This window comes from Hippocampus zosterae, chromosome 3 (genome assembly GCF_025434085.1).
Source record: "Hippocampus zosterae strain Florida chromosome 3, ASM2543408v3, whole genome shotgun sequence".
In the NCBI taxonomy this organism is placed as follows: domain Eukaryota; kingdom Metazoa; phylum Chordata; class Actinopteri; order Syngnathiformes; family Syngnathidae; genus Hippocampus; species Hippocampus zosterae.
In genome coordinates this window covers 11,921,023-11,934,258 of record NC_067453.1, presented here as the reverse complement: position 1 = coordinate 11,934,258, position 13,236 = coordinate 11,921,023, and the positions used below count along the sequence as shown (strand labels likewise).

The 13,236-nt window shown below is 40.8% G+C and overlaps 1 protein-coding gene across 5 annotated transcripts in view; it reads right to left on the bottom strand.

Annotated features, from left to right (window-relative positions):
- Positions 1-244: 244 nt before the first annotated feature.
- Positions 245-13,236, bottom strand: part of si:ch211-1e14.1 (UPF0606 protein KIAA1549) — a 37,660-nt gene continuing 24,668 nt past the window's right edge. The window contains exons 11-24 of one of the 5 annotated variants that reach the window (XM_052061596.1): positions 12,008-12,192; positions 10,623-10,775; positions 10,260-10,502; positions 9,414-9,637; positions 8,299-8,408; positions 6,281-6,295; positions 5,784-5,980; positions 5,464-5,693; positions 5,247-5,391; positions 4,788-5,114; positions 3,777-3,829; positions 3,194-3,342; positions 2,505-2,659; positions 245-1,163 (exon numbers count right to left, since the gene is read on the bottom strand). In XM_052061596.1, the coding sequence (XP_051917556.1) occupies positions 981-1,163; positions 2,505-2,659; positions 3,194-3,342; positions 3,777-3,829; positions 4,788-5,114; positions 5,247-5,391; positions 5,464-5,693; positions 5,784-5,980; positions 6,281-6,295; positions 8,299-8,408; positions 9,414-9,637; positions 10,260-10,502; positions 10,623-10,775; positions 12,008-12,192 (2,369 nt within the window). In that variant the 3' untranslated portion in view covers positions 245-980. The remainder of the gene's footprint in view (positions 1,164-2,504; positions 2,660-3,193; positions 3,343-3,776; positions 3,830-4,787; positions 5,115-5,246; positions 5,392-5,463; positions 5,694-5,783; positions 5,981-6,280; positions 6,296-8,298; positions 8,409-9,413; positions 9,638-10,259; positions 10,503-10,622; positions 10,776-12,007; positions 12,193-13,236) is intronic. The other 4 variants (XM_052061597.1, XM_052061598.1, XM_052061599.1 and 1 more) reach the window with 4 other exon arrangements.

Genomic DNA, 13,236 nt, shown 5'->3' with positions numbered 1-13,236 from the left:
AGTACTTCAACCTGTTCATGGTGCATACAAAACAAGGCAAGACCAATTTTTTTTAAATCCTTAAAAGCACATAAGCATGACATGAATTATAAATACAGTACCCTGTGTTTAAATGCCATTTAAAAAATCAAATACTGCAGGAAATAAAGATGGTGATTTAATAAACGCATTGCAGGCCTGTGTAACCTCCATCAACTGCGATCAACCGCTATTTTCTTGTTTTCTTCTTTTAAAAAAAAATAAAATAAATCCACCAGACCTGAGCATTATATCAAGTAGTCTAGTCGTCATTCAGTGCAGCAAAACACAAGCCAAGCACTGAGCACATGTATGACGCGTTGCCAAGTAAATATATTTTCTTCCGTTTGATCTACATTTGAAAATGGATGATTTCAAGGCATTTCAAAGCTTCACATCTCTAATCACAATTACTAAAACATACAAAACTTGAAGGACTTGAATGCAAATAGTCCAAAAAGGTCCAGGAGTAACAGCTCTGACTAATTCTGTCTCAGGTACATGAAATAGGTAGCATCATGGGTTGATGGTGTGTAAAGTATTATAGACTCCTTTGAGACTGGACTGATTCACTGGCTGTGAACTGCGACTTCACTATGGAGCCAGATCAACGTCTACAAAGTGTGAAGGCAAAGCATGGCTCAGATGAGATGGAGGTTTACCAGTTCTTTAAAACAATGTGTGCATGAAAATCACCACACTGAATATCTAAATCTAATGTGGGTGTGAATGCCGAATCTCATACTGTTCGTCACGTAAATAACACTGTCCCATAGTGACATACTGGAGGTGATTTCATTCTCAAAACACCCCCTGGCTAATTTCAAATCTCCAAAAGACCATCCAGAAACATGAATTAGCTACCTCAATAATGACGTGTAGCAGGACAATCTCTCTGCTTTGCTTCTTGGTGGGCTTCCACAGGAAGCATTGTCACATTAGCAGGTGGGGTCAGAGCTCCCTCAGCTATGGTAACTCTGTTTCTGCGACAGGCGCAAAAGTTCCTCACGGATGGCCTTGATCAAGGAGGCGGATGACTGGGTGGGAGGGCTCGCATCAAGTGAGAGTGGATCTGACGGGTAACCCGCCCCGGCTTCCAAGTGGGTGGGAGGAGCTGACGGCTCCCTGATGACACTTCTGGGAATCTGCGAGATAGACGAGGAAGAAGTCAGGACAAGACAGGAAGTGTCGGATACATATTAAGTTGGAGCGGCTCTCGGGCGACTTCCCATGCATTTAATAAAATGTTAGGTAGTCAAAAACAGTGTTTTTCAAACCCTGTGCCACAAGTGGACACAAGTGTGCCACGGAAAAATATCCAATCTGTATGCCTGTGCGGTCTATCGCCCAGAAATTAATCATGTAGTACCCTCCCATATCGCTAGGGGGCAGCACCAGATAGCCAATTGCCTTGTGTTAAAACGAGAGACAAGCAAATTTGTGACGCATGAATGCAGGACGACGGTGTAACAATAAATATGAAAGATGATAAAATACGTTTTTTTGTGTTCATTTGATTCCAATTCAAGCTGTTATAACGTCATTCTTCAATGTTAAAAATGGTTATAGTAACAATACAACACGTTAATTGTTAAAATAAGCAGGGTTTTTTTTCACATTTTCAGTTCGTGGTGTGCCGCGATATTTTTTCAATGACAGAAGTGTGCATTGGCTCAAAAAAGTTTGAAAAACATTGGTCTAAAACATATTTGTGGTTCACCAGTCACAAATTCACTCACAGTATTTGTGTCTTTTCATGTGGAACCGAAGCAATCCTAAGCAAAATGCTGACAAACTCACCTATTTGAACTTTTTGTTCTCTTTTTGTTTTTGTAATGAGGCACAAGATGGCGATAAAGCCCTGCCTAAATAAGAAAGCACAGTAATTATGTTGAAGTGACTCATCTCAACTGAAAGACAAGCTTCGTGGGTTGAGTTGAAGCCAAGGCTCACCTTAGTTGTTAAAAACACAGAGTTTTTACCAATGCGTTGTTTCAATGGCATACAACCTTGATTAAAATAACCAAAACGATCAAAACATTACCTCCACCCTCATGTGATGTACACTCGGCAAAGGTAATATTGCTGCGTTTATTATTGAAGTGCATTGCACCATACGAGCTGTCTCTAATACTTTGGTCACCCAATTTGGCTGCAATAAACATCTGTCAGTATGAAAAGGGAGGTTTAACAGTACTGTGCTCTACGCTACTGCAATGGCAAACATCTTTTTGTAAAAATAAATAAATAAATTTCAGGGAAATTCTCAGTCTAAAATAACAAAGTGCAGGAACCACTGAAGAAAAGTGTACAGCGTTTCTGTTGCAACGATGAAGATATCCCAGTGAAAACAACCAAACCCACTTCAAATGACAGTTGAGAAAAGGAATTGTGAAAGGAATATTGAAACATGCAACACACACACACACACACACACACACACACACACACAAAGACAAGAGATTTATGTAGGTATTTGCACTCACTGCACTGTTATCTGGTAGGGCTCTGCAATAAATGTCCTCGTGGTAGTTGTTCCAGCCGATGCCTCCATTCTGTCCTGGATAGCCCCTGACCCCGGCGGGATAACCATTCATACGGCTGGATAAGCCAACCTGTGTAAGTTGATGAAGCTGGGCGCCTGCACACGCATCAAAACAGACACATCAAGGCTTTATTATGTTACATCCTTCTTGTGTAATAAATTTTATTTTGTTCCAACGTTTGTTGCGTGTCTGTCTCTGGCTGCCTGAGATTCACTCGTTCCAGTAAATGCCTGACACCATTCATGTAAGCCTCACTCTCAACGCCTTTAATAATTGAAGAGAGTATCAGCCTTTCGGGTTGACTTGTAACCCCCCCAAGTCAGCAAAGGTCGCATCGTAATTCTGCTGTTGCCAGACTGGTTGTGCTAAGTGCTTGTATAACGTGCCTCTCATGTCATCTATCATAATATAATTGACAAAAGGTGTGTTTGTAAGTATTAGTGTAAGTATGTTGGTAAGCGTTTGCACTATGCAGTTTCCAGATAAGCTAACCGTTAGCGCAGCGCGTCCTAATATTAGTTCCGTAGACGTTCTTTGTATTTTATGGTCGTCTTGATGACCCTTGACTTTAATGATTAAAATGGATGTAAATATGAAACAGGGGATTTTTAAAAGGATTTTAACTGTACCTGCAGTGCCCCCGACTGGCCGCGGCCGAGCCGATGTAGGCAGCTCATCTGCGTAGAGTCCCCTACTGGAGTAAAAATTGTTGAGCTGGAGTTGCCCCCCGGGCCCTGGTGCCTCTTCTGGGGAAAGGTAAGTCAGACCACGATCCTGCCTGGAGAATACAAGACTTTCACTGAATCAAGCCTCCAAACATTGAGTCGCGCAATAGAACAAAGACTTTGCTGCAGTAAGAGTCCGACTTTTTTTCTAATGGAAAACATGACCACTTGTTAACTTATTTATCTCAAGTAGATTGGGCACAGTGCTCTACTTTCTCGGTGTGTATGTGTTGTATTCATTTGCTAGAGTGCCTGAGTGTTTTGGGGGCTAGCTAAGAGAGGAAGGCCGAGACCTGTTCCATTAAACCAAAAAAATAAAAATGATCCCTTAAATTATTCATAGTCTGACTGACTGGATGATGCAGGACACGAGGCAACGTGGGTATTTTTCAGCACTGATCAATATCAAAGGACTTTGTTGAGGACAAAAGAGAATGAAAATCCACATGTGCTCAAGTACATGGTTTCCAATGAACACTTTACTAACCTTGGCATTAAGCCTTGAACCAGAGGGGGAGACACACTCAGGTCGCCGAATCTCTGAGGGGAGCATAGAGAATGGAAGCAGTGATGAAAGACAACAACAGGAGACAATGAGCTTTATGAAGCAATGTTCTTAGATTTGTTCTTACAATTTTAAAAACACTGCTGCTGCTTATTAGCATAAATAAGATGTACTTGCTTTTCGTAATGACTGATTTCAACACCTTATACTCTTACAAGATGCCGTTTCGTATCCAAATTCAAATACAGGCATTGAAGTGTAAAAATTGAAATAAATTAAAAGGTGTCTCTGAACAACTTTATCCCCCTCTCCTCCCTCAGTCTTATTCCATTGTCTATGGCTACACAATGCAAGGAAATTTATATTCAAGTACATCTCAATAAATATGAATATTGTGGAAGGTTCAATTTAAAAAAAAAGTGATAGTCAAATGGAGATTATGGACATTACAAAGAATGAATTGTTTGATTTAATTTAAAATCAATGATGATATATCGAACAAATATCCCATATATACCATCTCAAGAAACTTCATAAGAAATCATTAGTATTTTTATGTTGTTGAATGAATCTTTACGTCTGAGTTTCACTTTTGATTTGAACAGTTGAAATAAATCCAATTTTCATCTACAGAATTATTTTTTGACAAAACATCACACAGAAAATAAGTATCACCTGTGATTATCTATACAACAGGCATCTATTTGGGCCGCCTCCGACAAAAAGAGCTCAAGATCAAGCCTATGCAGTGAACATTAGTGAAACGCCTTAGCCATAGAGAGAACTGACAGCGTTGTATTGAGGGCCACCAGATGGTCTTCTGTACTTAAGAGATTAGTTGAAAACGATTACACTTTGAAGCTATTGTACATACAAGTGAAGAAAAAATGAAAGGGAATCTATAGCATACACTTGTTTTGTGATTTCAAGACAGATCAATTATTAAAATTGTCATGTGGTGTTTTTATCGACCTCTAACAATAAGCTACTTACACCAGTGTAGGGGCCAAAACCTGGAAAGGATGGGCCCCAAGGTCGGAGGCCACGGCCCGCAGGACTGGAGTCAGACGTATTGGCATTGACCCCTGGCAGAGTCACCCCAGCGGAACTGCCCTGGGAAGTGGGTGACACAAGGGCAAAGGCGTCATCCAGCAGCGAATGCATTTGTTGCCGCGCCTCTTCGATGGAAGGCTGTGGAGGCATGTAGGTGGGCGGGGGAGGGGAATGTCCAGGAGGTGAGGAAGCGGGACCTAGGAAGACCTCATCTGTGGTGGGTGACGGGCATCTGTGGGTCAACCCTGGGGCTTGGTCAGGATCCGACTGAAATATACCACAAAAAAATGTATAAGCCACCAAGTAGTTCCATTCAGTCTGGAGGCTAAGGCTCCACGAAAAGTTGTGACCTTCCACGCACAGACGTCTTCATGACCAAGCCACCCACATTAAACTTACCACATAAGCCACATTGTTGACCCCAGGACATTTCCTACAAACAGCGTCAGTGTCTTCGGTGATGAGATGATCTTTGTCTGCATCTGTCATGCCTCCATTTGACTGCCCCTTAATCCTCTGTTTGGGAGAGCGCCTCCCTCGAGCACTGGATACAAAATGACATTTTATCTCATTACATATAAAAAAAGTTTCCACAATTAAAATAAATGAAACCTACACCAACTTTTTGGGGGGTTCCTTGAAGACTGAGGGAACCTGCACATTTTGATCTAAAATCTTATCCATTTGCAGCTGTGCTTTATGGTAAATGTGATCCTGGTCTTTGGGGTCCACAAGGTCGATGTCATTCATTGCAGGAAAGTCATAGTGGCCCTTCCTCTTGGCACGCAGGCGGATCTTGTTTCGATGATGCTCAATCTCTGATTTCTGCCTCATTGCTACTTGGATCTGATGCGAAGACACATCATTTCGAAAGTACATGTGAACTTTGGACCGATCAATCTGCAAATGTGAAAATGAGGATCAAGAAAGGCGAACCTCCTTGTTGGTATCGGGCAATTTGCCAGTACCAGGGTGGCTGTTCAGGGGTGGGACCGTCATGGGCTGCATAGCAATTAGCTGCACTTTGTTGGGGAGTCTTCGGCTTACATCTGTGGCCCGTGACATCCGATCAACATGTTCAAATATGGAAGCGGATGACATCTGTTCATTGAGACCATTTGAAGGAGGCGGCCCTGTAGGGATTGAAATAACAGTTTAAAAGTCTTGAACACTGCAGTTCATGAATGTAAATGACCTCATTGAGTCAAACTAGGTCGTCTTGTAGAAACGATGATTAGGGTCATGCCCCCCCCCCCCCAAAAAAAAGGTAAAGATTTTGTGGAGACCGTAACAACATTTCATTTAACTCATGTCGCTGACAGTTGGGCTGACAGTGATGAATGGTAGGAACAAGCAAAGAATAAAACTATCACAGAACCAAACAAAATAATTGGAGATTCACAGATGCGGATGGAAAGAAGACAAAGTCTTACCAATTATATTTTTGCCTGCACCGCAATAGAAAGGAAAGACAGTTTTAATGGAAAAGATCAGTCCTCGGTAAAGTTCAAAGACCACAAATCGATTGCGACAAAGGGCATTCAGATGTGATTCTAAATTGAGAACAGTGATGGTCAACTGGTGGGTCACACATATTTTATACTCTGTCATGAAGCAAGGATCCCCGCACACAGCAGTGAACAAATTAACATGATATATCAAGCATGCAACAGGCACATGCCGGAAATCTTACAACTTGAGAGGAGAAAGGTACATTTTAGGGCTGTTCACAAATCAGTGGAGATTTAAATGTGGATCTTTGTAAAGCTCAGCAATGCAACATCAAAAATATTCCCTTTCAGATTAATATGAACTATCAATGAACATAACTTGAATGACATGTCCTGCTTCCAAACAAAATTAATATTTGTCCCTGAAAATGTCAACAAACTCCTGAAAATGCAAGGAGTATTTAGCACTCCGGGTTACATGCCAGGTAGGTTTGAATCAAAAACATTGTTTGACAAGTACATATTGCATGGCCTGTCACAATTTCACCGCTACACTAAAAAGCATTTTTGATGAGGGCATTGCTGCTGTCATGTGCTGTTTGAACCTGCACATGATGAGTAAAATATCTGTAGTGTACTGATGAGTACAAATACAACAGTGTTAAACAGAACGCCAGTAAATGTGTGATTCATGTGGATAAGTTTATCACAAGAGTTTCACCCACTGCTGAATTAGATCAATGTCAGTATGTGGCTTTCTCACTGTATCAACGGCCAACTTTACATCCTGCGCAAGTGGGGATCTTTTTTTCTTATAAACGTATTTTGCATGTGCCAATCTCCTGCGCGGATCCAGGGAGTCCATGAACCTTTCAACCGCATGCCTCACCTGCGCTGAAGGGGAATGAGGAGAGCCACTTTGATTGGCCGGGAATCAAGTCGGCCGTGTTCAGTCCCATAATGACGCAAGCGCCCATTTCTAACTGTGCCCATGAATGTACGAAAATAGCAAAAGAAAGAAAACATCACCCATGTGCGCTGTTATACCATATAGATTTGGGCTGGGCATGAAAATAGGGCCCCACATGTTAAGGTCATTCATAGTTCCCATGAATGATAGCAGCTTTCCCACAGGTCATAATGAGTTCATTTAACCCTTTCAGGGACAGCTTATCATGTTATCAGTTATAGGGTGCATGAAATGGTTAAAAGTGATGAAAACTTCTTGTCTCTACTTCAAAAATACTGCGTCCACATTGTGGTCCGTGTTATCTCGTACACAACAGACTCTATTCACAAACACCATGCTGATCGTTACAGGAAAAGATTTATCAGTAAAAAAAAAAACCTGAAAAAACTGAGGTCAGTCGAGTGTGGGCGAGATCAGGCAGGCTGCAGTGTGGTAGATTAAGTTAGTATGCTTGAATGCTTCTGGCTTCAGTGCGTCTCAGAGTGGCGCTGCAACCTTCAATCTGTCGACATGCTGTCAAAATAACTTCCGCTTTTTGTTTCCCTTCTTTTTCTTTTTGGGACTAATTTTGGACACAAAATAAGGATCCTTCATGTGTCCCGTTTCTCCCTGTAATGCCGTACACCCTGCTCTTAAATTTAATAAGATGTTGTCCGAAAAGTAATGCCCTTTTCTGACAATTATAATTGATAAAATGTTTTGTTTTTCCAACAACAGAACATGCGATAACCATGCTACATATGCTAATCCCACACAATTTAACTCAAAATGTAGGAGTGCATGCTAAGTTGTTTTTTTTTGCCATATATTGCTAGAAAGTTTAATTTAACATTTTTGTACACTCTTTTTTTAGTTGGTACTTTTCCAACGAAATTCTCGTGAGACACAGAACATCATCTCACTTAGTCACATAGCCCGGTCAGTTCTTTCCAGTGTTTTTCTTCCCCTCCCCCTCTTTTGCTGTGTGTAGAAAAATGGCTTGAGTGTTGCCAGGGCCACTTGCCATTTAAAACATTGATGGGGATCTTACTCGTCTGTTTGCTGTCACTAGGTGTGGCCTGGGCTATCTGGTTCATCTCAGTTGACTCGCGCCCACTGGAGCGGTCACTCACCATGGAATCGCCGTCTGACGGAGAGATCCTAAGCACAAAATACACACTTGAATGAATAATTTAAGCATGAGGATGGAGTTGCGTGTTGGAATAGCGTGCATAATAAAAACTAACAGTTTAGTTTAGAGGTCAAAGCTGGGAAGTTTCTAAGATAATGTGTTTGGTTCAAAGCTTGTTAGAATAATGAAATTCTTAATGTATTCTTCTTGGCGAGATTGAATCCCCACTGGTGTATGGGGCCATATTTGGACAAACTGAGGACGAGGGAGACAAGAAATACATAAACAAATAAATAAATAAATAGCCCTCGCAGTCTCGTATATCAATTATTGATCAGCGAATCTTTGTGAGTGTTGCTGACTGAGAGAATTGAGTTTACTAATCTTATTGACTTTAGATTTTAAAGTAAAAAAAAAACAGCAACAAAATAAGCACAGTACAATCAGAATCAGTGGTGACATTATTATTAATACTGTTGAGCCTATTTCTGTTAACAGAATGCAAATGCATTAACATGACCACTTAACAACATTGCAACCTAAAAAAGATAAAAACACTCACTGGAGGTACAGTGTGTGTGTGTGTGCGTGTGTATAATGTAAAAATAACATGCAAGGAAAGCTGACTTTCTCGCAAGGAGGTATTCCTCTTTTTTTGTGCTTTAAATACAATCGCTAAACCTTAAAAATCAAACTTACACACTAGGATGGTAGTTTAAAAATTTATATCGATGTGAATTTATTTCTTTGGCTGGATAGAACCGATAACGGAAGAATATTAATCTTATTTTTAGCTGTGTGTGTTTTTAATGCACTGCATGTTTGGACTGTGGTTGAGAGGAAAGAAATTTCATCTGTGCTGTATGTCGTACACAGAGCATATTTGACAATAAAGCCGACATGGATTGGCTAATGGAGAGAAGTTTCGATCTGGTTCTATCATGCTATTTTCTTTCTTTGGTTTCATAAAACCTTGAACAGAAAAACTGTAGTGATAAAAACCCCTCCTCCTTTGCACTGCCAGGAGCACTGACCTTTCTCGTCTTCGAAAGCTGCGGGATGCTCTGGTGGAGGAGGCAGAGTTTTTAGATTTGGGGGTGGGGACATCCCCGTTCTGGGAAGAACTGGGGCCTTCCTTATCTGAGATGGGCAGAGGCCCCGCTGGGATGGATTCTTGGACCACCATGACATCATCTCTATTCTGCTGGCCGAGATGCAGCTTAGCAAAGTCAAAGCCTTTCACACTGGGGGCCTGTAACTGAAACAAGAGACATTTACTTTACGAGTCTGCTTTCAAAATGTGAATGCTTAAGTCAACATCAGGGTTACAACTTGGTTCTGGCTTGGCATGGATGCCTTGGAAAAAAAAGACTAAATTGTGTTGTCACATCTTCAAATCAAGTTATGTTGGATAAGAGGTTTGTATGACAGTGATGAGTCATGTGTGAAATTGAGGTCAAAGAAATTCTTTATGTTCTCAACCCTTGCCTGAGAAAAATACAAACACACCTACTGCTTGTAAGATGGGTGATGTTTATTTGATATGGTGTGGATATCTGTGCAGTGTGTCTGTCATACAAACACTGGCAGCCTTCCAGTGATCCCAAATGTACACGATTGGAAATATTGACCCTTTTTTTTTTGTAACCCACACCAAAACTGAATGATAGGATTGAGGAGGCTAATTGGTAAACTAAATAGCTAATTTTAGCCACAACAAACACACACTCTAAACATAAGCTCTAAATCTAATACTTCAACACAGAGATATTTTACGCCCCTACAAATCCAAAGAACAACAACTATTGGGGGAGACATGACACAGTTTACAGATGGCAAAGCATGAGCCAAACAATCTGTTTGGCTACTACAGCCTGTACCTCCTTCTTGACCCGCCTTCCCTTTGGGAACACTGTCATTCGCTCTTCTTTCTTCATCCCCTCTGTTCTCTTTTGTGTTGCTTTGTTTTTTTGTCCATGCTTTTCTTCTGCTTTGAATGGCTTTGTTTCAGGCTGCTTAATTTCTTTTTCTTCCTCCTCTTCCTCGTGATCCCCTTCTTCATTGCTTTCTTCCTCCTCCTTCTCACAGTTTGTACGGTCTTCGCTCTTTAGAGTGATTGTTCCCTGAGCAGAAGCAACAGTTGACAGGTGGATTCGTCCCATCTGTAGCTACGCAATCTTTTAATAGGAAACGTCTTTTAATAGGAAACGAATAAGTACTACTCTGCAACTCCTAAATGATACCTTTCTGTCTTTAACATCGATTTCCTCCTCATTCTCTTCCTCTTCATATTCCTCCTCTTCCTCCTCATAACACCACTCTCCTTCTTTGCTAAGCTCTTTACCCATCTCATGTTGAGGTAGTGCCCAGTGAACGGGGCTCTGTGAGGTAGCAGACTGTGAGCAGAGGGTGAGTGGTATTATGTGACAGATTATGAAGTCAAATTAGTCTCTTTTGTACATGTAACCAAATTACAGCAAGATGAGTTCATGAGCTTGAAAGCAGAGCATTTACTGGTAGAAGAGGGGAAAAACTTGACAAAGACACATCAAACACTGCCTAGTAAGACAGGAAGGCTAAAAATACATTTAAGTACCCTATAATGATGTCGGGAGATGGGACTTGCCTAAGGAATGAGCATCTGAGAAACAATATTGGTGTCTGGTGCTGTTTTAGGACCCATGCAAAATGCTAAGCTATGTGTTTCTTGGAAGAAAAGAAACAACTTTGTTGTACAGTAATTATCTATACAACTTTTTCTGTTCTGGCTTGCAGGAAGATGGAACCTATCCAAACCGATGTAAAGCCACAAGTGGAGTCCATTCAAGTCAATAATGTGTACATATAGGGACAGACAACCAGTTAACATTTGCATTCACACCTTCAGTGAGTGGGAGCTGCTGCTGCACATGCTGTCTGCATGGAAGTCAGGCCAGTGAACCATTCAACAGTGACACTATGTCATACTGTTCAAATATAAACCCAATTCCAATGAAGAAAGACGCGACGTCCACAATTTCCAAAAACAATTTGAAACGTGGACTCATCAGACCACAGAACACTTTGCATCAGCCCATCTTCGATGAGCTCAGGTCCAGAGAAGCCTGGTCCCACATGGCCTGTTCACCTGTTGGATGTTCCAAACAGGTGTTTGATGAGCATTCCTCAACTTTCGCAGTCTTTTGTGCCACCTGTACCAGCTTTTTGGAACGTGTTGCAGCCGTAAGATTCAAAGTTAATGATCATTTGCTAAAAACAATTTTAAAAAAACCTGATCTGATTTTCAATTTATCTTGTCTTTGGTTGATCATGATTTGGAATTCATTTTATTCTGTTTTTCTTTATGTTTAACACACTGTGCCTACTTTTTGGGAATTGAGTTTGTCCTACAGATAATATCGAAAAACGTGGAGAAAAAAAAAGTACAGTACTAAATGGTACAGTCCATTCCAATATTACATGACCAATCCAGCTCATGTTATTTCATAAAATCCCTGCTGAAATAATGCTGTCCTGACAGCTATAATCTCTTTCTTTGATTGTCATAAACAATAAGTAAGAGGACAACCTGAAATAGGTTTAAATAAGTAAATAAACCTTGATTCCAGAAAAGCGCTGCAGTATCTACCTTCTGTCTCTGCTGGATGGACGTCATGGCATCTGGCTGGAACTCCAACTTGTCTGACCGGCACAATTTCCAGTAGAGGATGGCAATAATGACAATGGCCACCAGTAGAGGAATCACCACTCCGATGATGATCCAGATTTTGGGGTTCTCAGTGTCAGAAGGTGACAATGGCACCTTCTCTACAGCTGAAGTGTAAAAGACAGGGGTTGCACAGATACTGTAAGCTTTCGATTCTATTTCTCTTAACTTATGCCTCACACACGATGGAGATGGCGTTTTTCGTCTGAGAATCGGTTCTTGTTTCTTAGCTGTAATTTTAACAAAACATACCTTCATTACTTGAAATTACCTTTTGCTTCATCCCTTGGGGAAGTTAATTAAGCAAAAAGAGTCAGCACGAGGAGGGAGTTCCCTTGAGGGACTCTCATTAGCCTGTTGTCCCTTCTTCGGAGTCAGAGTGTACATTGCACGCAAGGGAGAGTAATTAACTAACATGAAGGATCACATGGTTGGAACTTTGGGCCATTATTCTGTAGACATGCATGGACAAAATAAGATATTTATTTACGATGTGCTTTTTGTTAAAAAAAAAAAAGACAACCCCACAATGGTTGCTAATATCACTGATAAAAGTAATCAATTTAATTTTTTAAAAAAAATCACTGAAAATCATTGCTTTTTGTGGTCCGCAATAATTAAAAAAACTGATTGAAATGGCTTTGACAAAAGAACTTTGTTGCACAACATTTTGATGACTGTAATCAAACATTTTCGTAGACTTGAGACTTATGCACCTGTTGACCCAAATTTGTGTTCAATAGGATATAGGTCAAGGCTCAGAAAGCCACCTCACAATAATCCTGTGTTTTGTTCAGGGCCATTCTTGGATATTTTTAGCCGTGAGCTTTGGGTATTTATCTTGTTGGAAGACCACCGCGCTGCCCATTTTTTTTCCACTCCGGCATCGAGTGTTCATCGCACATGCACAGATTCAGAAACCCTGTGTCATATGAAGGAAAGCAGACCCAGAACATTAACAGAGCCTCCTCCATGTTTCACAGGAGGTACGATGTTCTTTTTCAGTCTCCCAGAAGCTTTGAGGCTTTTTAATATGCATTTGGCAAATACTACTATCGTCAGTTTTAAGTTATTTAAATTACCATGGCTAGAGATTTTCTTTCTTCAATGGAAAGGTCACAATAATTCATTTCATTTGTGTGTGTCGCTTC